The 27,096-nt window shown below is 56.3% G+C and overlaps 2 protein-coding genes across 3 annotated transcripts in view; one reads left to right on the top strand and one right to left on the bottom strand.

Moving 5' to 3' along the window:
• The window catches only part of KLHL29 (kelch like family member 29), a 161,630-nt gene extending 143,600 nt beyond the window's left edge, over nt 1–18,030 (top strand). For both annotated transcript variants that reach the window (XM_051974077.1, XM_051974078.1), the window contains 8 exons: nt 3,020–3,216; nt 3,880–4,139; nt 7,670–7,868; nt 8,145–8,327; nt 8,521–8,701; nt 13,364–13,557; nt 14,945–15,089; nt 16,345–18,030. In XM_051974077.1, the coding sequence (XP_051830037.1) occupies nt 3,020–3,216; nt 3,880–4,139; nt 7,670–7,868; nt 8,145–8,327; nt 8,521–8,701; nt 13,364–13,557; nt 14,945–15,089; nt 16,345–16,528 (1,543 nt within the window). In that variant the 3' untranslated portion in view covers nt 16,529–18,030. The remainder of the gene's footprint in view (nt 1–3,019; nt 3,217–3,879; nt 4,140–7,669; nt 7,869–8,144; nt 8,328–8,520; nt 8,702–13,363; nt 13,558–14,944; nt 15,090–16,344) is intronic.
• An 8,031-nt stretch (nt 18,031–26,061) lies between these two features.
• Nucleotides 26,062–27,096, bottom strand: LOC127552314 (saposin-like protein 11). Its single transcript, XM_051982884.1, has one exon. The coding sequence runs from the start codon at nt 27,094–27,096 to the stop codon at nt 26,062–26,064; it is 1,035 nt and encodes a 344-aa protein (XP_051838844.1).

The following is a 27,096-nucleotide window of genomic DNA, read 5'->3' as shown; positions in this document are numbered from 1 at the left end:
TGGCGACTCTCCCAACCAGGGGCTCCGGGTCCCGGGTGGGGTCCCCTGGTCCAGAGGACCCCGGTTAGAGTGAAAAATGCCGCTCGCTCAGCTGCTTTACCGGGACCATCGGGCGCCTTCGTATCGAAGGTATGTGTTCATGGGTCAGCGCACGTGGAGTGCCGCGGCCGTTTCAAGAGCTGACTGCTCAAGTCCAAAATTTCACAAAGAAATTATGTTTTTGCCAAACTCCAGATACCTCACTTAACCAAACACGACCCCTAAAGAGCCAAAAATGAATTAAATCTTTTCCTGAAGGAAAAAAAGTCATTGAAACTTTTCCTAACTTGGTGGTTTCTGAAAGCAGTCACAAGAGCACGGAATGGTGAAGCCAGAGGATCTTCCAAGAACTCTGAGCCAACTCCAGCCTCCCGTACGCTTGGAAAGCTACCGGCCTCGGGGGCACAGCAGAGGCGGGCTGCAGGCCTTCAGGAAGCTGAGCATCCTGTCTTTATGGGGCAGAACCCCAAGGGTCATGTTTCTGCTCAGGCTCAGGCTGTCCGCTGACCTGCTCTTCCTGGAGTCAGCCGTGGGGTCCAGCTATCGTGGGGTCAGGCCCCCGCGTCCACATGCCATCCATCCAGATTTCTCCTCCCAGATGCTCTCTGCCTTATTCCCTATCATGGAATGCTCCAGATGGGCACGGGCTGACCAGGACAGAGCCCAAGACTGTCCCCACACCAGTCATGGATATGGCTTTGGACAGCCTGGCCCAGCACTGGGATCATCTGATGAACCCTACGGCCCTCTCCTAGAGATGGCCATCCCACGGGCATCATGCCCCGGGTCTGTAAGCCAGTCCTGACTCCGGGTGGCTCTGGGTGCCACGTCAGCTGACATCTCTCCGCTGCGCTCACAAGGCAATCACGAGGGGAGCCCGTCGGACCCGGGCCCAGGAATTCTGCGTCCTTGTCTCTAGAGGAACAGTGACAGAGAAACCTGGAAGAAACGCTGCTAAGCTCAGGGGGATGTGACCGTGGCAGGATTGGCCCATAATAACCAACAGCTCAATCCCAGTTATTGTTACTGGCGTCATTTATGCAGCGCGCTCAAGTCTGCAAAGTGCACCCTGGGAAGTTCGTGCCGATGTCTCCATTTTACAAAAGAGGACATGGGGGCAACATTGATGGGACTTGGCTAAGGCCACCAGCAAGGATGGGTGCCCGGGACTCCAGGCCACGGGAGCAGAGCTCAGCTCTCTGCTTCCTTTTCCAAAGCTTCACCAACCAGCCTAGACTTTTTTCAAGAAGTTGAGGCGATCTCCCTTTAATTTCCCCCTGTTTTTGAAAATGGAGTCACCTACTCTCCTTTGATGGGGTGCCTCCCCTCAGCCAGGAAGGGAAGCAGCGTGAGAACAGGATCCAAGGCTCAAACACCCCGGACACTCAGCACACCTCCTTGGGCCTCTGTCCCCTCTTGGGCGCTGACCAGCTCTAGATTTGGGGTCCTGGGACCCTCCGAGGTCAGTGGGTTAGATTCATTGAGGGCAATCGGGCACTTTCCTCCCTTCTTTTACTTTGGATCTCCTAGAGCCTCTGAGCAGAAATTAAAGTGACAGAGAGAGTGGGGAACAACATTGGGACATAAACAGGCTAAGTCATTTCACAAGGTGGCAAGTTGCTCGATTCTAGATCTGCTCCATTGAGGACTGTAACTATTTGGTCCCCAGTGGTGGGGGGAAACGCTGTACTCAGGGTGACTAGTGCCCACGGTCGGGGAGGATGTCAGGGCAGCCCTGGGACGGTTGTGGAGAGGGCTGGAAGGAAAACAGGAGCCGGGAAGGGGAGATTCCCCATTACCCCCATGCCTAGAGACCCTTCTTCCTCAGGCAGCAGCAGCTATGTCAGAGGCAAAGAAAGCCGGGGGCCTGGAGACAGTTCCTGGCCCGGCCGGTCTCCCCTCACTGCTTTTTGCCCCCACAAGGATCCAAACCATGACCTCTAAGCTCTGAGGAGCTCCTCTAACAGTGGCTCTGCAGCAGTGTGGCAGGGCTGGGGGCGGCTCGGGCCTCCCTCACCTCCACTCGTGGCACACGAGAACTGTCCGGGGAGCGAAGGGCCCGCAAGGGTGTTCCCTGGCCGACCCACCCAGGGAGCGGGGGCACCGCTGGCCCGCAGACAGGGCCGGACCGGGCAGCGGGCACAACCTCTGCTGGGACTGGGGGCCTCTCCACGGCCAGCCCCGGGGGTTCCTGCGGGGGTGGGGCCGGGTTTTCATGCTCCGTCTCCTAACCCCCCCTCTTTGCTTCCTCCTCCTGCTCGTCACCGGCTTCCCGGTTGGGTCGGGGCTGGGCTTCTTTCTCTGTTTCTGTCTTTAGGTCCTCTCTAGGGTCGCTGCCGGTGCCCGCTAGGCGCCCTCTGTCCCGCTGTCTGTCCCTCGTCCCCTGGCAGCCCTCCCCGCCCCCTCTCCCGGCATCCCCCCCAGGTTCACCAGCACGAGCGCCCCCCACAGGCCCCGACGCTGCCCCAGCCCCCAGACGAGGCCCCGCGGGATGGATGGCTGCTGGCTGCCTGTGGCGGAGGGAGAGGGTCGCTCCCCCTGCCCCTCCTGGCTCTAATCATTCTGTCCGTCTATCTCGTCTTGTCTTCCGTTTCCCAGCAATACCATGAAGGGCTTCCTTTGCCGGGCCCTCCAGGGAACAATATGTTTTGGGGCCCCGGCCCCGCCCCAGGGACCCAAAGGGTATTGTTTCCCTGGGGAGCCGCCCCTCATCTCCATCCGTGTGACTCATCCTTTTTGGTTCGCACCCTTTTTTGCATGAAAAGCAGACTACTCCCCGAGGGCTTTGGGGGCCCCTCGGGCTCCCCGCGGGTCACCTTCTCTTGCAGATGCGGAGCGGGGCCCTGGGGGCAGGTGTGCCATGCTTTCTGTCCCCCCCAAGAGAAGCACGTGACTGAGGCTGGCCGGGCGCGGCCCCGCCGGGGAGCGGGGGGCCGGGCCGCGCCGGGGCGCTGAGGAGGCTCTGGTCTGCTGTGCCTAGGTCTCCCCGCGAGCGCGACGGCCGAGACAAGCTGGAGCTCAGCCTGCCCGACCTGCGCGCCGACGTGCTGGAGCTGCTGCTCGAGTTCGTCTACACCGGCTCGCTGACCATCGACGCCGCCAACGCCAAGACGCTGCTGGAGGCCGCCAGCAAGTTCCAGTTCCACACGTTCTGCAAAGTCTGCGTGTCCTTCCTGGGTGAGCTCGGCAGCGGGAGGCGGGGCTTAGCGCAGGAAAAAGGCCCGACTGGGTGTGGACGCCCCAGGGCGGGGATCGTGGAAGGGGGGAGGGGCTATGTCCCAGGGACCAGATCCTTTCGCTAACCATCCACAGGCTGACCCCTCTCACTCCCGACCCAGCCACAGGCTGACCCCTACGATGCCTAACCCAGCCATAGACTCCTCTCACCCCTAACTCAATCACAGGCTGACCCCTATGATCCCCAACTCGGTCACAAACTGACCACAGTGTCTAGCGCACAGTAGGTGCTTAATGTTTTTTGAGTTGTTGAACTGAACTGACCTCTCCACCCCTAGCCTAACCACCAACTATCCCCAATCCCTCCTGCCACACTGACCCAACCTAGCCATAGCTTGACCCTTCCTGACCCCTAAACTAGCCATAGGCAGAGTCTTCAACCCTTGGCCCCAAACCAGATGAACCTCCCTCCTAACTCCACCAGGACCAGCAGGGTTGAGAAGCACAGGGAGGGAGGGGCTTGGAGACCCCCCAGCTGTCCAGAGCCCTTCACCTTGAGGGTGGTTCCCGAGCCTGGGGAGGTCTCTGGCCAGTCTGCGGCGGGAGTGGGGGGTGGGAGGGCTCCCAAGTCAGTGGAGTGACCGGGTCCCGCTCCACCCCCAGAGAAGCAGCTGACCCCCGGGAACTGCCTGGGAGTGCTGGCCATGGCGGAGGCCATGCAGTGTGGCGAGCTGTACCACATGGCGAAGGCTTTCGCGCTGCAGATCTTCCCCGAGGTGGCGGCCCAGGAGGAGATTCTGAACATCTCCAAGGACGACTTCATCGCCTACGTGTCCAACGACAGCCTCAACACCAAAGCGGAAGAGCTGGTCTACGAGACCGTGATGAAGTGGATCAAGAAAGACCCGGCATCCAGAGCCCAGGTGAGCTGGGGCGGGCAGAGGGAGGCAGGAGCAAGGCCGGGTGCAGGCTAGCAACCTGGAGGGGAGGGTGCGAGAAAATGAAAGCACCAGGACCACCAGCTGAGGACCCACTGAGCGCCAGGTCCACCAGCTAGGGGACTGACAGCACCAGGACCGCCAGTGGGAGACTGAGGGCCAGGTCCACCAGCGGAGGACTGAGGGCCAGGTCCACCAGCGGAGGACTGAGGGCCAGGTCCACCAGCAGAGGACTGACAGCACCAGGACCGCCAGTGGGAGACTGAGTGCCAGGTCCACCAGCGGAGGACTGAGCGCCAGGTCCACCAGCAGAGGACTGAGCGCCAGGTCCACCAGCAGAGGACTGAGCGCCAGGTCCACCAGCAGAGGACTGACAGCACCAGGACTGCCAGTGGGAGACTGAGCACCAGGTCTATCAGCAGAGGACTGAGCGCCAGGTCCACCAGCAGAGGACTGACAGCACCAGGACTGCCAGTGGGAGATTGAGCGCCAGGTCCATCAGCAGAGGATGGTGCCAGTGGGAGACTAAGTGCCAGGTCCACCGGCTGAGGATTGGGTATCAGCGCACCATCAAGTTGCCACAGGTGCCCCATCAGAGCCTCCAAGACCAAACGGAGATTTGGAGAAGACACTACAAAGTCAAGACCACATTTGCCCTCAGTCCCTTCTCTCCACCATCTTGTCACTCCCTTCGGCCACATCCACCAGGATGACCAAGAATGAGGTTTGCCTGAGCCTGGTGACCTGCACTTCTTGAGGGAATGCGGGGCTCTCTTTTGTTGGAACCTCATTTCTCTCACTGACCACTTAATTGCTGACTGGGGCCGACACGTAGCTGGCAATGGTGGAGCTGAGAAGGAGGGGTGGCTTTCAGAGACCTGGCGGGTGGCATTTGCTCGTCTGGGCCAGGACACTCACAGACATCAAGACTGATTTGACAAAAACGATGGGAAAATCCAGAAGCTGCTCGATGAAAAACGAGAACTGCACAGGTGGACCAGCAAGATAATTCCTCCACCTCGAAGAAGGCAGCATTTAACTCTGTCCAAAGTAAAGTGCAATGCGGAACCTATATCAGATTGCTTGCTCTTTTAGGGAGAGAAGAGTGAGAAAATATGAAACTCAGTTTTTCAAATGAATGTTAAAAATTGTCTCCATGTAATTGTAAAGATAAAACATGATTTTAAAAAAGCAAAGTGCGAGCAAAGTTTAGAGAGATGCAGGATTTTTGATTTCATCAGGCAGACGGATGAAATTCAGTTTCATGCTGCTAGTAATAATCCAAAGCACTTTTATGATGTTCTGAAGGCGATTTATGGGCCAGAGACCTCTGGAGAAAACTCAACTATCCAGCGATGACAGAGCCACGCTAATCAGTGATAAGGGCGTGATCCTGGAGAAATGGACTGAACATGTCCATAGTGTTCTCAATAACCCGTCATCAGTCAATGCTGAAGACACTGTTTACCTCAGGTTGAAGTCGATCTCTCCTTACTTAAACGTCCAACTGAAGAAGTTTTGGATGTCCATCAGGTTCCTTTCATGCAGCCAAGTGCCTGGTGCTGAGATCTGCAAGGCAAGGGGTACACCGCTCATTAAAAAGTTGACACAAATCTTCTGGGTTAGATGACAAGAAGGGGTCATTCAATTCCCCAGGAGTTCGAGGATGCCTCCATTGACCATCTCTGTTAAGGTCAAGGAAATAGATTGTCCTGTGACAGTGATGGGGAGGGCAGGTCTCTGTCTTAGTTATCGCTGGCAAGATTCTTGCCACAGATCTCCTTATTGGGCCAACCCTTCACTTAGAAGATGGCCATCTACCTGACGGCCAGTAGGGCTTCAGAAAGGGCGAGAAATGGTCGATGTTGTGTTTGTTCGCCAACGATTCCGGGAGAGTTGCCAGGAGCATTTTTGGAATCAGGTCCCAGCACTGCATTCATCAGTCTGACCAAGACCTTGGATACTATCCAGAAGAGGGACGACCTGGGTGAAATTTGGCTGCCCAGAGAAGTTCCTCGGCATCGTACGCCAGTCTCACAACAGCACGCTCGCACAAGTTCTGGATGATGGAGGATGCTCCAGCACTTTCCCGATCGCCGTGCAGCAGGGCTGTGTATTTGCTACTGTGCTTTTATCATGCTGTTTCCAGCCATGTTGTTAAACACTTTCAATGAGGACAAAAAGAGGTCAAGGTCAGCTACCACACGGGTGGTAAATCATTTCCCTTGAAAAAGCTCAAGCCAAGACTAAAGCAGAGGGAGGAGTCCAGAAGCTCTTGGTTATTTGAGGAGGAAGGGTCCTCCAGGCACAGGAGACAGCCTGGTGCCAAGGCGTGGAGTCAGGAGGTGGAGGCTCTTGTTTATAGGACAGCCAGGAGGTCACTGGATAAGGAAGCGGGAGTGAGGCATGAGAGGACAAGAAAGGCATTTGGATGACAAACAGCATCTTATATTTGCTTCTGGAGGAATCAGGGGAGTTTATCGAGTAGACGATGACATGGTCAGACCTGGGTCCCTCAGAACTCATGGGTCACAGTCACCTTCAGTCATCTAAAATGAAAGAACAAACCCCAAGGCAGGGAATCAAAGGCCATTTCTCTGCATTGACCACTTGTCTGCCTCAAGTGAGGGGCTTAAGGGCTCTCCCCTTACAGCACCATTTCCCTTCTCTCACTGGTGCTCTCACCAGGCAGGGACAAGTCAGACAAAGAGAAGAGACAAGTCTCTCATGGACTAGTATCGCTTAACCACACCTCCCCAACTGTGTTCTGGCTCCCCAGCCCAGCCTTATACCTCACGGTGGGGAGACTGCACTGGTTCATCAGGGCTGGGCTCAGGGGCAGTCCCCCCTCCAGCTCCCCATAATGAAAACCCTTTGAGGACAGGGGTTACTTCATTTGTTTCTCTTCACCAAGCACAATGACCATGTCCTGATGGCCAGGAGGCACTTGGCTGGATGAGCGAGTGTTCATTGTCCAGAAATTGGCCAGAGGACTCTGGGAGGGAAGACACAGGCGGAGCTCTGCTCCCAGGGCCCTTGGTTCGTCACTCCAGCTAGGGTACCTACCCCAACATCAAGGCGGCACATGGCCCCCTACATCACATAGAATTCAGACAAAGGAACGAGGACTGTTCCACAGGAACACTGGGCTAAGGTTAATCCCCTGGCTCTCCAGGGGCATCAACCCTTGGGGTGGTTGGCAGAGACCCCACTCCTGACACTGTGTGGCCGCAGAAAGCAAAAATTGGAACCCATCCTGTAGAAAGGCATCGGCGGCAGAGGGGAGAGCTGAGGGGAGAGCGGCACGTCACTGGGGACCGGGGACCCAGGAAACCCAGGGGCTGCTTTTAGATGGGCGGTGGGAGGAAACCCCTCCCTTTCTTCAGATCTGAAAGAGCTGCTTAGCGCAGCCCAGGTGGGGAGCTGAGCCAGAAACATGCAGGGCCCGGGTTCTCCTCTCAGAGTCGGGGCCCCCCTTTGCCTTCCCGGGACGAGCCTGCCGCCTCTCTTCCTAGCACGCCGCCGAGCTGCTGGCCGTGGTGCGCCTGCCCTTCATCCACCCCAGCTACCTGCTCAACGTGGTGGACAACGAGGAGCTGATCAAGTCGTCCGAGGCCTGCAGGGACCTGGTCAACGAGGCCAAGCGCTACCACATGCTGCCCCACGCCCGCCAGGAGATGCAGACCCCCCGCACCCGGCCAAGGCTCTCGGCAGGTAGGGCCCAGATTGGCTCCTTCACGCTCTGCCAGCAGAGCTCCGACCCTCCGGGCTGGCCACGCCCCGGCTCAGCTGGTCAAGCCCCCCACGGTGGCCATGCCCTTTCTCTTTCTCTTGCCCCCTCGCCCCCCCATGTCTCTCCCTGCTTTCCTCTTGGTCTTTCTGTCTCTCTCTGTCTCTCTCACACATGCACTCTGATGAGGGGGTTGGGGGGAGTGTCGCCCTGGAGCTCAGGGAGGGTCCTTATGGGCTTGCTGGGATGTGTCCCCACAGGGGTGGCCGAGGTCATCGTCCTGGTCGGGGGCCGACAGATGGTGGGGATGAGCCAGCGCTCACTGGCTGCTGTCACCTGCTGGAACCCACAGAACAACAAGTGGTACCCCTTGGCAGCCCTCCCCTTCTACGACCGGGAGTTCTTCAGTGTTGTCAGCGCGGGGGACAACGTCTACCTCTCTGGTGAGCCCCCGTCCTTAGGGACCAGAGGATGGCGGCTCCCAGTCTGAGCCCCCCTCCCCCATTGTGGGGAGGGACCCCCCAGGGTCAGCAGCTTCCTGGGGTCAGGATGCCCACTCCTGCTCCAGGGGTTGGTGGGGCTCCTTGCCCCCACGCTCACCACGAGTCTCCTTCTGACCCCGGCTGCCGGCTCTAGGTGGGATGGAGTCAGGGGTGACTCTGGCTGATGTCTGGTGTTACATGTCCCTGCTTGACAACTGGAACCTGGTCTCGAGGATGACGGTCCCCCGATGCCGGCACAACAGCCTGGTGTACGACGGCAAGATCTACACCCTAGGAGGCCTTGGCGTGGCTGGAAACGTGGACCACGTGGAAAGGTGAGGGGGTGTCCTGGAGGAGGGGGCGCAGCCCCCCAAAGCCAACCCATGGTGGCCGGAGGGGAACCCTCATCCAGCTCCTTTGGGCTGGGCTGGGGAGCCAGAACAGGATTGGGGAGGAGTGGTTAAGAGATACTAGTGCATGAGACTTGTCTCTTCTCTTTGTCTGGCTTGTCCCTGCCTGGGCTATGGTGGGAGGTCTCTCCCATGGGGCTGCCATCACCTCACCGCCTGAGGAGAGCCCTTCTTGGTCAGAGTCCTGTGACTGGCCCAGAGCCTGGCCTGGCAGAACCAACTCACCACTGGGTCTTGGCCATGAGGCGAGGCGCCCCCACATATGCCCCCACTTGTCTTCTGGTGCCCCCTGCTACCAGGCCAGCCCCACCTTCCTGCCCAGCAGCGCAGGCCTCCACTCTGCCCGGCCCAGACAGGAGGGGTGGCTCAGCCTGCCACGGTGGCTAGGCCAGGGGACGCCAAGGTGGGAGAACTTGTGCCCACAGCCATCCCCCAGGTGGGCAAAGGGGCGCACCCTCTGACTCAGCCCAGCCACGGAACAAAGGAACGAGGGGGCTGGGTGGAAGACCGGGATGGGGGCTGCCCGAGCCTCAGGGTAGGGGCTGGCACCCAGGGAGGCCGGCCCTACACCCAGATACTGCCCGGGGCAGAGGGAAAGGCAAGCCCCGAGGGCTCCAAGGCTCGGGGAAACCCAGAGCACGAGCAGGCGGACCACAGGGCGAGGGGTGAAGGGACGGCGAGTTAGGAGACACCTGAAAGGCTTCCGAGAGACGGCAGGAATCCTCCCGGCCAAACCCAGAAGCCTCCGAGAGCACGTGGAACGTGCAGCGGGCTCTAGAACTGCCGGGAGAACCAAGATGGCAGGTGAAGAGCAGAAACATTACAGAGGAGGAGCGTGTGGGTCCCCGGGGTGATGAGAAGAGATGCAAGACTCAGCCTGGCAGGCGCGGGCCCCCGCATCCCGGTCCCAGCCTGGCGGTCCGGTCCGGCGCGCTCCCGCCAGAGCCCTGTGCCTTCGAGAAGGGCCCCAGGCCCCAGCAGGAAAGTGGGAGGCCCCGAGCCACCAGAGAGCAGCGCCCCTGGGGACATTTGAGTGCAGTGCTGTCCATGGCTGCAGGGGAGGGTGCCCCAGAATCCTGCAATTTGTCACCCATACCTTTCAAGTTGAAACAAGACTTGGGAGGACCCCAGGATCCAGGACTCGAGCCCAGGCTCTGCTCTCAAGCCCAGCACAGTTCCCATCATGCTGCCCAATGGGAAGGCGCGTCCCCCCAGGTCACCCGAGGCAGCTGAGAGATGGGAAAGGATCGGACCCTCGAGTTCGCTACCCGCAGAACAAAGGCCGGCTGCTCTGCCGAGTCCCACCCTTCCCAGCCCCGGCATAGGGCTGCCTGTCAGGGGCTCTGCACCCCTGTGCCTCCTCCTCCTGGCAGCCCTCCCAGCATAGGCTCAGCTCCAGAACAGCTCTGGCCCCAAAGGCTCTGAGCGTGGCCCCAGCTTCCCAAGTCCTTGGGAGCCCTGCTCCAGGCTGGGCACCTTGGGGTCGGGGGGGGGGTCAGGCTGGGCACCGGGGGGCTCGGGGGGGAAATTGGGCACCGGGGGGCTTGGGAGGGAGCTCAGGCCGGGTGCCGGGGGGCTCGGGGGGGGAGCTCAGGCCGGGTGCCGGGGGGCTCGTGGGGGGGGGATCGGGCTGGGCACCGGGGGGCTCGTGGGGGGGGATCGGGCCGGGCACCGGGGGGCTCGGGGGGGGAGCTCAGGCCGGGTGCCGGGGGGCTCGGGGTGGGGGGATCAGGCCAGGCGCTGGGGGGCTCAGGGGGGGCTCAGGCCGGGCACCGGGGGGCTCGTGGGGGGGGGATCGGACACCAGGGGGCTCAGGGGGGGGGATCGGACACCAGGGGGCTCGGGGGGGGAGGAGCGGGCCAGGCGCCGGGGGGCTCGGGGGGGGGATCGGGCCGGGCACCGGGGGGCTCGGGGGGGGAGCTCAGGCCGGGTGCCGGGGGGCTCGTGGGGGGGGATCGGGCCGGGCACCGGGGGGCTCGTGGGGGGGGATCGGGCCGGGCACCGGGGGGCTCGTGGGGGGGGGGGGAAATCGGGCACCAGGGGGCTCGGGGGGGGAGGATCGGGCCGGGCGCCGTGTCTCCAGGCCCTCGCCTCCCACGTGGCTGTCACTCTGAGCTAAACAGCGGCAGCAGCATCGGCTTCTGATCAAGCCTGACTTCAAGGCCATTTGTCATCCCATAATAAACACACGAGAGAAGAATCTTCTGTGTGTGGGAGGAGAAGGGGCCGAATCTGTCATCCTGTCCCTGCGCTCCTCGGCTCTTTTTAATCTTCGAAAATGTCGATTACTCATTTTGAAAACTCACGCTGGCTGACTAATACTGAGCACCCTTCGGCGACTGGAAAGGAGCCAGGAGAGAAGCCAGGCCGGCCCCCCTCGGCCCCTCACTGGACGTGGGACAGCGCCCGGCACTCGCACGACTCCCCAGCGGCCGCTCTTCCTCTGCCCTGCCCTCCGTTGCTCCAGCTGGGAAGAGGGGTAGACCGTCCAGATCCGAATCCAAGCCTCGGTCCCCGGCTTCCCCTGCTCCCTCCCCATGGAGCTCCCAGGCTGATGTTACGTCACTAACAGATTTCCTTTCATCTCCGTCCCAGCAGAGGGGACTCTTCCAGGGGAGCCAGGGGCTCCCGGCCCTTAGTGTCCTGGGCAAGGTGGGGAACTGCCCCTGAGAAGTTAAAATTCACCAGGGGAGAACGCGCTCCGTTGCCTCAGTGAAAAGAGAGAGGCGACTCCTTCCTCATCGAGCGCACAGAACCCAGGTTATTGAGCCCGGCGCTCCGCTCCTTCCTTTTTAGCCCAAACGACGGAGAAAAAAGAAGCAAAGTCCAAGTTGAGCCGCTCGCCGTGCGGCCGTGTCCGTCGACCCCCCTCCTCCGTGGCCTCGTCGCGTCCCTCCCTGGATCCTCCTCTTCCTCCCAATATCGCTCCTTGTTCAAAAAGCCCTCGTGCAGGAGTGTGTGAAGCACACGTGGCCCGGGGGGAGAGGGGGGGATCCCCTCCACCTCCCGTTCCCAGTTCATTATTAATTCTGCTCCCAGGCTCTCCGGCAGTGAAGGCTACGTCCTGACACAGCCTTCCCGACTACCCCGAAGTCCCCGGCTCTCCATTAAGGATTTGCTTCATCGTTCTAGCTTATGAGCTGGCATCGAACAATGGAAATTCCCTTTCCCATAAGTTCTTCTCGTTTCTCTCTCCATGTCACATTATGTATAAAACATTACGCACGTTCTATTTTCTCTGCCTGTCTCAACGTCTCTCACCCTCAAACTTGAACATCAGAGTGGTTATACTATTGGTTAACAATCAAGACTAAAACAAAGATGATGATTTACAATCTGTCTACCATGAGAAGAAGCCACAGGTAGCCTTTAGCAGCAAGCGCCAGCGACCCCTCACTTCTGGAAGTGCGGCCCTGCCATTCCCTTCCTTTCCCCCAACTTTCCCTAAATGTTTCTTCACAAGAGGAACGTGACTTCTCGGGACAAGTTCTCTCAGTCCCCTTTTCTGTAGCTTCTCTCCAGGCGAGAGTTACCCACAAACTCTCAGCGAAACGGAAACGGCCCGAAATGCTCGGCCGAAGCCGCGAAGTTCCTTTGTCTAGATCTGCGATGGGCCTTATGCAAATTCATTTTTACTGAAAGAATTCTGAAAGAAATCTCCATTCCAAAAAGAACCCCACCCATGTTAGGGCCTCACCCTAAATCTAGCTACTGGACTCCCTCTCTTTGCTCCTGCCCTTTGAACTGGCCCTCCCTGGTCTCCCACCTCCTTGCCCCCCCCCAAAAGAAAACAACTTTTAAAACCCTTCAAATAAAGGCAGGATGGTCAGAGAGACCACCAGCACTGCTGTACCCCCACCGCCCCCAGATCGGGGGCTCGGCTCCCATCACTGAGAGGAAGCTTTCCCCCTCTGCGTACCCATCTCGTGTGTGTCCATGGCTGTCTGGCTACAAGTGTCAGCATCTCCTCCCACCTGGGGCTGGCTCTGGCCTTCACAGTCTTCCTCAGTTCTGGCCAGGCCCTGGGTGGCTGCCCCCAGCCCGCGAACGGTCTTCCTTCTGCTCTCACTTCTCTGGCCCCAGCCCTCATGTGCCCTTCAACTGTGTGCCAGCCTTCTCCCTCTATAGGCAGGCAGCCCCCAACCAGCCTCCCTCCCTCCCTCCACACGGGCAGGCAACGTGCATTGTGTAAAGCTGCCCATATTATGTGGAGGACTTTGGAAGGGTCCGCATGTGGACGAGCATCCTTGGTCACCGCTGAGGCTCTTGGGGCCGGGCTGCAGCCTTTTGGGCCCTGGTGCCAGACAGACCTCTGAAGTATCATAAAAATCCAGTCCTGAGCGCTGAGGGGAAGGGGGCTGTCAGTGAGGATGAGGAGGAGAAGATTGTGGGAAGAGGAGGGGGAAGGGGCTTTTCTACCCAGCAGGAAAAGTGTAGGAGCTTGCTCTCCTGGGGACCCACTCCCACCCACCCTACCCCCCGTGCCCTAAGTGTGCAGGGATGCCGGAGCCATCCTGGGAGGGACAGTGACTCGGGCATCCCCCTCAGTGGCTCAGGCGTGACTGGGGCCCTGTGCTCTGCCCACAGGTATGACACTATCACCAACCAGTGGGAGACGGTGGCCCCCCTCCCCAAGGCTGTGCACTCGGCTGCAGCAACCGTGTGTGGGGGCAAGATCTATGTGTTTGGAGGCGTGAACGAGGCCGGCCGGGCAGCTGGGGTGCTGCAGTCCTACATCCCACAGACCAACACGTGGAGTTTCATCGAGTCCCCAATGATTGGTGAGCAACAGTCACAATGGAACATGGCTGAGGGGGCCCAGCTCTGCCTCTCTCCCCCCCCCCCGGGGCTCTGGGGCCCGGCTCTACCTCTCCCCCCCCCGGGGCTCTGGGGCCCGGCTCTGCCTCTCCCCCCCCCCCGGGGCTCTGGGGCCCGGCTCTGCCTCTCCCCACACCCCCCCGGGGCTCTGGGGTCCGGCTCTGCCTCTCCCTTCCAGGGCTCTGGGGCCCAGCTCTGCCTCTCCCCCCCCCCCGGGGCTCTGGGGCCCGGCTCTGCCTCTTCCCCCCCCCCGGGGCTCTGGGGCCCGGCTCTGCCTCTCCCCCCCCCCCGGGGCTCTGGGGCCCGGCTCTGCCTCTCCTCCCCCCCCCCCGGGGCCCTGGGGCCCGGCTCTGCCTCTCCCCCCCCCCCGGGGCTCTGGGGCCCGGCTCTGCCTCTCCCCCCCCCCCGGGGCTCTGGGGCCCGGCTCTGCCTCTCCCCCCCCCCCGGGGCTCTGGGGCCCGGCTCTGCCTCTCCCTTCCAGGGCTCTGGGGCCCAGCTCTGCCTCTCCCCCCCCCGGGGCTCTGGGGCCCGGCTCTGCCTCTTCCCCCCCCCCCCGGGGCTCTGGGGCCCAGCTCTGCCTCTCCCCCCCCCCCGGGGCTCTGGGGTCCGGCTCTGCCTCTCCCTTCCAGGGCTCTGGGGCCCGGCTCTGCCTCTCCCCCCCCCGGGGCTCTGGGGCCCGGCTCTGCCTCTCCCCCCCCCCCGGGGCTCTGGGGTCCGGCTCTGCCTCTCCCCTCCTGGGGCTCTGGGGCCCGGCTCTACCTCTCCCCCCCCTGGGGTTCTGGGGCCCGGCTCTGCCTCTCCCCCCCCCCCGGGACTCTGGGGCCGGCTCTGCCTCTCCCCCCCCCCCAGGGCTCTGGGGCCCGGCTCTGCCTCTCCCCCCCCCCCAGGGCTCTGGGACCCGGCTCTGCCTCTCCCCACCCGGGGCTCTGGGGCCCGGCTCTGCCTCTCCCCCCCCTGGGGCTCTGGGGCCCGGCTCTGCCTCTCCCCCCCCCCCGGGGCTCTGGGGCCCGGCTCTGCCTCTCCCCCCCCCTCCCGGGGCTCTGGGGCCCAGCTCTGCCTTTTCCCTCCGGGGCTCTGGGGCCTGGCTCTGCCTCTCCCCCCCGGGGTTCTGGGGTCCGCCTCTGCCTCTCCCCTCTGGGGCCCAGCTCTGCTCTCCCCTCCAGGGCCCAGCTCCTCATCTGTGAAGTCCAGGCTTTGGAGCCCACGGTCACTGAGAACCCTCTAGCTGGGGTGGTCTTAATCCCTATGATGCTGGGACCCGAGAGGAGGCAGAGAGACCAGGGGAATAAGAGCCCACCACCAGGGAGCCCTCCCAGCCTGACTCTGGATTTGCTCTTCTCCCCCACCCAGATAACAAGTACGCCCCAGCCGTCACCCTCAATGGCTTCATCTTCATCCTGGGGGGCGCCTATGCCCGGGCCACCACCATCTACGACCCCGACAAAGGCAACATCAAGGCAGGGCCCAACATGAATCACTCACGCCAGTTCTGCAGGTGAGCCGAGCCTCCCTCCTGATGCCCTGGGACAGCCGGGACCCACAGACACACCTGCCCCCACGGCCACACACACGCGCGCATACCTGTGCAAGAACACTGTAGATGACCTCAGGACACAGATACACCTAAGCGTGTATGCACAACTGACCATAGGGCATGTATATACCTGAGCACGTGGGTACAGGAACACCTATTATGACCACAATATACCTGAGCATATGTGTGCACACCTGTGTGTGATCACATGGATATGTATGTATATACCTGGTAATGTGTGTAATCACAGGGACACATATACACCTGAGCAGGTATGCACATCTGACCACAGGGTACATATATATCTGAACATGTGTGTGCACACTTGTGTGTGACCATAGCACACCCATGAACACACACCCCTGTGTATCGATACATGAACACATGTAGTGACACCTGTGAACATACAGACACAGAGCCTGGTGTGCCGACTAGGGTGGTGTGATAAGGTAAGTAGATTGATGGGAATGAGATTAATTGGGGGGGGGGAGCGGCAAAGACAAGAGGGAGACCAAAAGCCCGACCAGTTAAGGTGCAGAAGGAAAGCACAGAGTTACAAGGAGAGGGAATCAGAGCTGCCCCAGAGCTGCAGGGAGAGGAAACCAAGACACAGAGAGCGGGATCAGGGAGAGGAACTCTAGACACGGAGAGCGGGATCAGGGAGAGGAGCTCGAGACACGGAGCACGGGATCAGGGAGAGGAGCTCGAGATGCGGAGAGCGGGATCAGGGAGAGGAAACTGAGACGCGGAGAGCAGGATCAGGGTTAGGGTTTATAGGAGAAAACCATAGGGCTCGTAATCACTGCAAACCAAGATTCAGTTGGGAGAGAGATTTCTATTACCTCCCACACACACACCCATCACATTCATATCGTTTTGGATGCACATTTGCATCCAAGCTAATGCGTGTGTCCATGTGTGGGTCTGAGCATGTGTACATGCACGTGGTTCTGTATATACATACATGTGGGGCTATGCATGTGGGTCTGGGGATGGAGGTGAACTGTGTATATAAATACATCTGGGCTGCCTCAATTTCCCCATGTGTCAGAGTCAGAGGTCAGAGATTTCACCAAGAGTCCTCGGACACTGCCCTCCCCCCACTCTCCTGAGATGAGACGAGACGCCGAGGGGCGTCCGCTCCCACAGAGACTGGTGCCGGGAGCCGGGGAGCCATCAGCCGGCATTCACTCTCCCTTTCCTCTCTCCTCCACAGTGCAGTCGTGCTGGACGGAAGAATCTACGCCACGGGCGGCATCGTCAGCAGCGAGGGGCCAGCCCTGGGCAACATGGAGGCCTATGAGCCGACCACCAACACATGGACCCTCCTTCCACACATGCCCTGCCCCGTTTTCCGGCACGGTTGTGTGGTCATCAAAAAGTACATCCAGAGCGGATGAGGCCCTGGGACACGCGTGTGGGGCCGTGAACACGGCCAGGGAGGCGGGCCACACGCCACAATGGCGAGAAACGCAGCGTGACGGACGGACAGACGCAGAATTCCCTGCACTGGACTCTAGAGCATTCTCTGCATCGAATGTAGAACGGTCGCCCCCCCCTCCCCGTATTTGGGGAGCTGGGGTGCGGCTGGTGCTCCGTGCCAGGGGTGCTCGTGTCACTTGTGCCCTTCCCGGGAGTCCAGGCATCACCAGCCCAGGTGCAATAGAAACGCCTCCTTTCCACTCATGGGGTGGGAGGGACGAAGCTGCCTTCCCCCTCCCAGGGGAGCCCGGCTCTGGCCCGGGAGCCCCCCGCTCGCTTCGACTCCCAGCTCAGCTTTTCAAACATCTCAGGCTCTCGGTGGCTGGGTGCGGGGGGGGGGGGGGAGGAGGGGGAAAGCGCAAGGGAGTTGATGGCGGCCCTGGAGGTACGTGGGACCAGAGTCCCGTGCCCAGCTCTGAGCGGGGCAAGCCAGCGGCACCAAGGGAGAATGGCAAGGCAGCCCAGCCCCCTCCCCGGGCAGACTGGCGGGAGACCACCAGGGCTGCTTCCTCCAATCCCTTATGAATCCTTGACCTTTCTGAGAGCAAAAGGCCACTTTAGGGGACTGAAAAGAGGAGGTAAGTAGAGAAAGGGGTGGGAGTGAGAGACTGGCGGTCACAGCCTTTGGGGCCATCCCGCTCCTTTTCTACATGCAGATTAGAGATTCCTGGCTGCTCTCAGAGGCGCACCCCAGCTTTATTTTGGGGATCCTTTCTAGCCCAACAGCCTGTGGAAGCTGTGCCTTGTGGGGGTGCCCCTGGAGAGACTGGCACTGAGCCTGCGAGGGAGCCGAGGCGAGTGGGGGGCCGGGCTGGGGGCTGGGCAGAGAGAAGTGTCTCTACAAAGCACAGGAGATTATTTTTGATATTGATAGCTATCTATTGATGGGCTCCCGGGAGAGCTCACGGTGGGGACAAGCCTTTTCCCGTTTTTAACTAGTCCACGGCAAAGGCAGCTCCGGGCTGGCCGGAATGCCCCCTTTCTCCCCCGGGGGGCCATGGCCCCCATCAGCCACCGGCTCCCAGACCACGGGGCAGCCACAAAGACATGGCCAGGACGGAATCTCTGTGTCCCAGGACTTGCGCCCCCACTCGGACCTCCGATCTGCCCGATCCTGGTTATGCAGCGATGTGGGAGATTATTTATTCTTTCTTTTTTAAAGTAATAAGCACAATGAAATTCCACCCGTCCTCCATCATCGCGTCCTCGTATTACCGGGGCGGCGCGTCCCAGCGGGACGGCGCGCAGGCGATGACCGACGACGTGTCCAATTCCCCTCCTCTCCTCATCAGTCACACTGGAGCAAAGCTGGCAATTTCTGTGAGCTCTCTGCACAGGGTTCTCTGGTACAGGACTGTATATAGCTACGTTTATTGGTTAGCCCTTGGTATACCGTAATAAATCTATTTATAGACCTAGACTTATTGTCCCCTCGTGCATTCTTGGGTGGACACTTTGGGTGGACACTGTGGGCAGACACCGCCTCCTGTCCCCAGCTCCCCACCCCCCACTGCAGAAGTATCACAGAGATACAAAGTCGAGGGCCCCAGCTTGCTAGTACCCCTGTCCCCTGGGGCCAGCCCCCATGGGCGTTTCTTCTCTAGAAACAAAGGGTTCAGATGGGCACCGGGTCCCTCAGGAAGAAGGGAAGGGGCTATCAATACACATCTGGACTGGCTGTGGCGTTCCCTTCAGAAGCTGGCAAACCAGCTTCCTCTCTCCTCCGGGCCATAGACTGAGTCATGAATCTGCCATCCAGCCGGGGCTGACTCCAGGTGGGGCAAGCCCTGGACTTTGGGGGGCCCTACCCTGTCTGGGAGTGCAGTTATCTGGGCGTGGGCCCACAGGGCCATCAACTCTCAGCAAGGAAGACTTTAGTCCAACTGCTCGAGGGGAGGCAGCTAGACCCCACAGGAAGCAGACCCTGACTCCAGTGTTCTCGACCTCGGACCACCCTGCTGTTTGTTGCTCAAAGACCCCCAGTCTCACTAACTGAGGCAGTGATGGTGAACCAGCCCTGAGGAAGAGGAGGAGGGCTCCTGGGAGAGCACCCCCAAACTCAGTAGGGGTCCCGAGGAATCCAGCTCTCCCAGGTATCAGGGGCATTGGGATGCCTACAGGAGGCGCCCACCCGAGCCAGCAGGGAAGCTGGGGCCCAAGAATGAGGGAGACACCATTCAGCCTCAGCCCCCCTGGGCTCAGCCTGGGGCCCTAGGAGATCGGCCACGGTCTTTACAAATGGGCCGATCCCATTACATCAGGTCCTCGCAACCAGGACAGAGGGGCCATATCCTGCCCAGATCAGCTTGCTCGGAAGTGTCCAAGGCTGGATTTGCATTCAGGGCTTCCTGATTCCAGACCCCGGGCTCTGGCCACACAGGCTGCCTTAGGTACGGTTTTGCCTAATCTTTCCCACAGGGAGAAGCTGGGGCGGGAGGGGAGGCAGACTGCTGGAGACCCCCAAGAGCAGGGCAATCCAGGGACCCGGAGAGGCACAGAGATGCTCCCAAATCATTACAATCTCAGATTTCCCACCAGCTGCGCACTGTAGCCCCAACCCTGGGCCCTCTGTCACTTTGTCCCTGCCCAGAATCTCCGCCCTCATCCATCCCCTTCATCTCCAGCTCCCTCGGCCTTTTGGCCTCCTCTATTAACCTGGAGATTCCTTGAGAGCAGGGACTGTTTCTTTCACTCATTTGTATCTCCAGTATTTAGCACAGCACCTGGCACCCAGCACCTGGCACACAGTAGGCACTTACTAAATAGCATAGAGCCCTTTCGAGCCTGCAAAGCTCGTTTCAAATCTCACAGAAACAGGAGGCAGGGGCCGGTGTTATTCCCTTTTACACTTCTAGCCCAGAAGCTCACAATTAACAAGTTTCTGAGACAACATGGGAACCCGTGACTTTCCCAGTTCTAGCTATGATCCTGGTCTAGATGTTCACCAGATGATAAAGCAAGGTTCCAATAAACATTAGGCTGGAGCCAAAAGAACAGAACGCAACACAGAGCACTGCAAAGTGATCAAAAATCCATTGCCTAAACATGATAAACTGCCCTTGTCTGGAAAACAATCCAGGGGTCTGGGTAGACTACCAGTTCCCACGTGGTGAATGCTCTCTATCAGCCCCCAAAGCTCCTGGCATCCTGGGCTGTCGAGGAAGCTCCTAGCTTCCAGGACCAGGACAGTGCTGGTCGCTCTGCTCTGCCCTCAGCAGAGCTCGCCCGGGCATCAGAGCGGAAGACAAACTTGGGCCGGCTGAAGGACCATCCTATGGAGGAGGAATGAGCCTTGCCCTCCTTGGTCCCAAAGGGCAAGACAAGAGCACAGGGGAATGCTTAGGCTGGATATCAGGAAAAGTTGGCCCGGGTGCGAGGGCTATCAGGGAAGCCAGACATCTGCCAAGGATGCTTGGTCTGGGCTGATTCACAGATCCTGACTGAGACTGCTGGGTCCCCGCTGCTTTCTCACTACCTTTGTTGGGCACCTGCTGGCAGCCAGCAGCTCTCTGCCTTCTTCACCCTGAGGGCCCCTGCCCCTGGGCAGAGCCACCCCCAGGCCACCACACCCACCCTGGCAGAGGAGCCGTGGCCCCCAGAACCTAGCAGAAGAAGGATGGAACATCCCACAGGTGGGCAGAAGGGATGGAAGCCGGAGGCAGGGGTGAGGGTCGGCTCTTCCCGCTCATTACACCTCTGACAGCACCGCCTCAGTGGGGTTCTGGGCCGGGTTCCAGAACAGAGAGCACGCCTCTAAAAACCACAGTCATCATCGGGAACCAGAGAAAAATGGAAAGTATTGAGATCTATTTGTTCTAGAGCCCACTAGTTCTTCCAGGAAGTATATATTCTATGTGTAAGCATATGTTCGCCTCTGGGTGAAAGGAAGGGAGGAAGGAAACATGAGCCAGGTCCTGGGTACATTACTGATCCTAACAATTACTCGGGGAGGGGCTGTGCTCCTCCTCACTTTACGAGTGAGGAAACCGAGGCAAGTAGCAGCAAAGTCACCCAACCAGGAAGCGTCCAAAGCCAGGTTTGAGCTCAGGTCTGACTCTGCGCTCAGCCTTCTACCCACTGGGCCACAGCTATGAGATCTGTGGAAGAAAGAATTGGAAAGGCAAGAAACAGCTGGCAAGGGACACTGCCAGGCAACAATTCCCTGGAAATGAGATTAGACCAATTAGGAGCCAAAGATCCCACGAAATAACAAGAAATATTAAAGTAAAACACTGAAAAAGAGAAGAAAACCTGCCGTGTCTCAGAGCAAAACCAATGACCTGGAAAACTCGGGGACAGGATCACTGAACTACTTGAAAGCCACAGACAACAAAAGGGCTGTAACATCAGACTCCAAGGATATTCAAAGAAAACTGGCCAGAGCTCTCCAGACTGGAGGACACCAGTGTAGTCACCTCTAGGGGAAACCCCAAAAGGTAAAGTCTCAGAACCAAGCAACATCCAGAGCTTCCAGGGAACAGAAAATGCCACAAGCAACCAGCCAACAACAACCACCGCAATTCAAACACCTAAGAGTCATAAGAACTTAATAGCTATCACTTTATAGGAGCAGGGAGCTTGGGATATTCCAGAAGTTCAAAGCTACAGGCTTCCAAGATTAACCTGGAATGTTCCTGGGGGCCGGTGGGAGGAGGGGGAGAAGGGATGTGTGATGAAATAGGAGCTTCTGATTACAAAGACCAGAATTGCCTAAAAGCAAGAGTCAAGAAAAACATAAACTAGTCAACATTATACCATGAGGAGAATGACGTCTATATCCCACAAGAACTTCATCATCTTCTGCTGGAATCATCTTCTGACAGCAGCTGCTGGAGACCCAACCCAGAAGGAATCTTCTCATGTGACACAAGGAGCCTGAGAGGCAGTCGCTGCTCTCCGAGCTCTCTGACTGAGGCCTTGGCGTTGCCTGATCTCCCTCCTCTTCCCCTCTGCCTCCAATTTATCTCATTCCCAGTCTGCAGCACCTGTGTCAGCAAAGGCTGCCTTGCAACCCCTTCAGAGGCTATGATCCACAGCTGTGGAGGCTCTCGGAGAACTGACCTGCCCCTTAACAATCACTGAGCATTATAGAAAGAGTCCAATCAGATAATGGGTCTGGGAGTAGCATGTTTCATGGGCTCAAAGGCAGAAAGGAAAGAGGAATGCATTGGGGGAGGGAGAGATGGGAGAGGGAGAGGTGACAGTTTAATCTCATTTTCATTTAAACTGGGCAAATTAGGAGAAAGAGGGAGGGAGAGAGGGAGGAGAAAGTTGGATAAAAAAACATTTTACTCGACAAAGAAAGAAAAAAGAGAAAAAAGGAGAGGGAAGGTGAATTAAGGAAGGACTTAACAAGCAAAATAAAATTAACTATGGATATACAAAATTATTTATAGCAGCTTTCTTGGTGGTGGTAAAGAATCTCCTTTCTTCTTCAGAATTCATTCAGGTTCACTGAGGGGATGACCATCAGTTGGGAAAATGAACAATTTGTGGTGGATGAATGTGGTGGGATATTTGTGCTAAAAGAAATGATAAAGGGAATAGTGTCAGAGAAACCTGGGAAGACTTGCATGAACTGATGATACACAACAAAAACATAAAGACAAACAATTCCAACCTTAAGAACTCCAACTGCACAGAACTCTAACCAACATCATGGCCAATCTCAATTTCAAGGCATGATGAAACAGGCGACCCATCTCATGATACAGAGCTGAAGGATCAGGATGAATTGAGATTTTCCTTTTTGGACACGGCCAAGAGAGAATGAATTTGTTTTACTTGACTATACATGGTTGTAACAACGATTTTGTTTCTCTTTTTCTCAATATGAGAGGTGAGAGAGTGAAGTGGAAAATCATCAGTAAACTTGCTTGCTATGTGTCATTTGCTTTGCTACACAAAGGCAGATTTTTGCTTATAGGAAAAAATGGAATTTAATTTTAAAAATGAAATAATGGATAATGGAACAGTGGAGCAATCCCAATCTCAGATAAGACAACTGGAAAAATACAAATAGTTAAAAGAGGTAAGTAGGGAAACCATCATAGACAATGAAACCTGTATGTGTGTGTAGATAATGAATGTATATGTGTATGCATAATTAAAGCTAGATAGACTTGTGATTATTTATGTACATGCATAATTATAGCTACATTCCTAACTATATGTTTATATCCATAAACATGTATGTATAATTATACATTCCTATGATTATATATATGTGTAGGTATGCATATAATTATGGATAAATATATGTACACATGTATATATGTATGTATAATTGCAGGCATGTCCCTATAACTATGTGTATACATGTATATATGTATACATAATTATATATTCCTATAACTATATATCTAATATAAAATTATGCATTGCTATAACTCTGTAAAGGAATGAATGTAATTCTAGATGATACATTCCCATAACTCCATAAGTGAATAAATGTATAGATACATTCCTATAATATATATATATATGTATATATGCCAGATTAGTGGTAGATATCTATACATATAATACATTCCCATAACTCTGTAAGTGAATGAATGTATAGATACATTCCTATAAATATATATATATATGTATATATGCCGGATTAGTGGTAGATATCTATACATATAATACATTCCCATAACTCTGTAAGTGAATGAATGTATAGATACATTCCTATAATATATATATATATGTATATATATGTCGGATTAGTGGTAGATATCTATACATATAATACATTCCCATAACTCTGTAAGTGAATGAATGTATAGATACATTCTATAAAATATATATATACATGTATGTATGCCAGATTAGTGGTAGATATCTATACATATAATACATTCCCATAACTCCGTAAGTAAATGAATGTATAGATACATTCCTATGATTATATATATGTATATATGTCGGATTCGTGGTAGATATCTATACATATAATACATTCCCATAACTCTGTAAGTAAATGAATGTATAGATACATTCCTATAAATATATATATGTATATATGCCGGATTAGTGGTAGATATCTATACATATAATACATTCCCATAACTCCATAAGTGAATAAATGTATAGATACATTCCTATAAATATATATACATGTATGTATGTCAGATTATTGGTAGATATCTATACATATAATACATTCCCATAACTCTGTAAGTGAATGAATGTATAGATACATTCCTATATATATATATATATATATGTCGGATTCGTGGTAGATATCTATACATATAATACATTCCCATAACTCCATAAGTGAATGAATGTATAGATACATTCCTATAAGTGTATATATATATATACACACACACACACACACACACACACACACACACACACATATATATATATGTATATATGCCGGATTATTGGTAGATATCTATACATATAATACATTCCCATAACTCTGTAAGTGAATGAATGTATAGATACATTCCTATAAATATATATATGTATATATATGCCGGATTAGTGGTAGATATCTATACATATAATACATTCCCATAACTCTGTAAGTGAATGAATGTATAGATACATTCCTATAAATATATATATATATGTATATATGCCGGATTAGTGGTAGATATCTATACATATAATACATTCCCATAACTCCGTAAGTGAATGAATGTATAGATACATTCCTATAAGTATATATATTATATATATATTATATATATGTATATATATGCCGGATTAGTGGTAGATATCTATACATATAATACATTCCCATAACTCCGTAAGTGAATGAATGTATAGATACATTCCTATAAGTATATATATATGTATGTATGCCAGATTATTGGTAGATATCTATACATATAATACATTCCCATAACTCCGTAAGTGAATGAATGTATAGATACATTCCTATAAGTATATATATATATGTATATATGCCGGATTATTGGTAGATATCTATACATATAATACATTCCTATAACTGCCCATCGATCTGTCTGTCTAATTATCGATATCCCATAACTGTATGTATACATGCACACACACACACACACACACACACACACAGATCCATGCGTGCATGACTTCCTCTCGGGACGCCACAGAGAAAAAGAACCACTGAGAGGTGATTGGCCAGTTCTGGCCCCAGAGCCGAGGGGGCAAAGGCTGCTCCTAGGCCGGCATCGAATGTCTGCTCTCTGTAAGTCAGTCCCTGGTGTTCTCCCCCCGGGCGCCTCCATGGGAGGTGGACATTTCACACTCTCAGGGCAAGAGGCTGGAGGCTAGGCAACGGGCGGGTGGTGAGGAGAAGCAAGTCACAGGGGTACAAATCCCAGCACGTGCCCGGCAAACCAAAGACACCATTCGATCCCAACGGGAGCCTGGAATCCTGAGCCCAAGATTTGGGGGGTAACCGTGAGACTTGTTTCTAATCCTCAGTCATCACTGGAGGAAAAAGTCACCCTGGAGAGGGGTCCCCACCTTCCTCTCCATCACAAGCAGCAAATCCCGGCCAGCTGCCGCCGCCGTGCAAGCACAAAGCCCTGACCGAGCAGCGCGTAGCCCCCGCCACCACCCACTGCCCAGGTCGTCTGCCCGGTTCTAGTTCAACCCTCACGGCCAACGTGCAGGGCAGCAAGTCTGTGCCCGAGAGGCCGGCTTTCTCCACCAACTGCCCATTCACTGCCATCGTCGGGACAGACGAGCTAGCGTACGTGGGGCAGCAGCGGGCACCCTGAGAAGGGCAGAGCCTGTGCCGGGTGAGTCAAACCGCCCTCCCCACCTCGACCCCCCGTGGAGAAGGCCCAGGCTCCTGAACCGAGGGCTTTGGGAAGGAAGCCAGTGGCCCCGGCCCTCTCCCTGGCACCGTGACTGCTCCGGGAAAGGAAAGCTCTTGTTTCTGAAGCCCTGGATCCCATCCGATGGCTTCACCTCGAAAACCGTTATCGTTGTATCCGTGGGAATGACACAAAAGACGGCGCGACCAAGGCTTTCGCCTCCGCACCGAGGACTCGGGCACCTTTCCGGTTGCTTTGGGAGGGAAGAAGGGAATAAATATCTATAAAATGCCTACGCCGAGCCATGCACTGGGCTAAGTGCTTTGTAATTCCTACCCCAAGTGGTCTTCATGACAACCCTGGGAGGCAGAGGCCACTGTTTCCATTTTACAGGTGAGGAAACTGAGGCAAGGTAAGTGCTTTCTCGGGGCACACAAATCGCTAGCTATGGGAGACTAGATTTGAACTCAATGCTCTTGAATCCCAACCCAGTGAACTCTGCATTGTGGCGCCCCCTGGTGGCCTCAGACTTGGAGCTGAAACCTCGGCGTGTGTTGTCTCCCCATTAGAAAGTGAGGACGTTTTCCCACCTGAACCCCCAGGACTTGGTGCAGCGCTTTGCTCCGAGTCAGCACTTCATAAATGCTCCTTCCCGCGAGGACTGAGCTCCAGGGCTGGGCAGATTCAGCCATAAAGCGGTTTTATAACTGGCGTGAAACAGTCCTTGTCCCGGAGGGGCTTAAAATCTTAGCCAGGGCCCATCGAGAGGGGTCCCGATAATCGGGGGGATCTAGGAGGGGCGAGAGGAAAGGGGAGTCGGGGAAGAGATGAAGAAGGGAGCCACTGACTGCTCCAACCGAGCTCTGAAGGAAGCCGAGGGTTCTCAGGGGCAGGGCCGAGGAAACCCTCCCTGTGCCGAGCACAGGAGCTGGGGCCAGGCAGACAAGAGGCAGCAGCGAGGTAGGCAAGCCGGTGAGTAGGCAGCCAGGTAGGCAAGCGGGCGGGTAGGAGGCAGGCAGGTAGGCAAGCAGGCGGGTAGGGTAGGAGGCAGGCAGGCGGGTAGGAGGCAGGCAGGTGGGTAGGGTAGGAGGCAGGCAGGTGGGTAAGTGGGTAGGCAGGCAGATGGGCAGGTGAGTAGGCAGCCAGGTAGACAAGCGGGCGGGTAAGAGGCAGGCAGGTAGGCAAGCAGGCGGGTAGGGTAGGAGGCAGGCAGGCGGGTAGGTATGTAGGCAGGTGAGTAGGCAGCCAGGTAGACAAGCGGGCGGGTAAGAGGCAGGCAGGTAGGCAAGCAGGCGGGTAGGGTAGGAGGCAGGCAGGCGGGTAGGTATGTAGGCAGGTGAGTAGGCAGGCAGGTAGACAAGCGGGCGGGTAAGAGGCAGGCAGGTAGGCAAGCAGGTGGGTAGGAGGCAGGCAGCCAGGTAGACAAGCGGCGGGTAAGAGGCAGGCAGGTAGGCAAGCAGGCGGGTAGGGTAGGAGGCAGGCAGGTGGGTAGGTATGTAGGCAGGTGAGTAGGCAGGCAGGTAGACAAGCGGGCGGGTAAGAGGCAGGCAGGTAGGTGAGTAGGCAGGCAGGTAGACAAGCGGGCAGGTATGTAGGTGGTAAGTAGGCAGACAGGAAGGTAGGAGGCAGGCAGACAGGTGGGTAAGTGGGTAGGCAGGCAGATGGGCAGGCATGTATCTGCTGACAACTGTCGATGATCTTGGCAACCGCTGGCGCAGAACACTGGAGGCTGCCAT

Source organism: Antechinus flavipes, chromosome 2 (genome assembly GCF_016432865.1).
Source record: "Antechinus flavipes isolate AdamAnt ecotype Samford, QLD, Australia chromosome 2, AdamAnt_v2, whole genome shotgun sequence".
NCBI lineage: Eukaryota > Metazoa > Chordata > Mammalia > Dasyuromorphia > Dasyuridae > Antechinus > Antechinus flavipes.
Note: the sequence above shows the minus strand (reverse complement) of the source record. Positions and strands in the feature narration are given on the sequence as shown.

Bases quoted from the DNA above. Each gene is read 5' to 3' on its own strand.
- LOC127552314 (XM_051982884.1), bottom strand. From the start codon at position 27,096: ATGGCAGCCTCCAGTGTTCTGCGCCAGCGGTTGCCAAGATCATCGACA.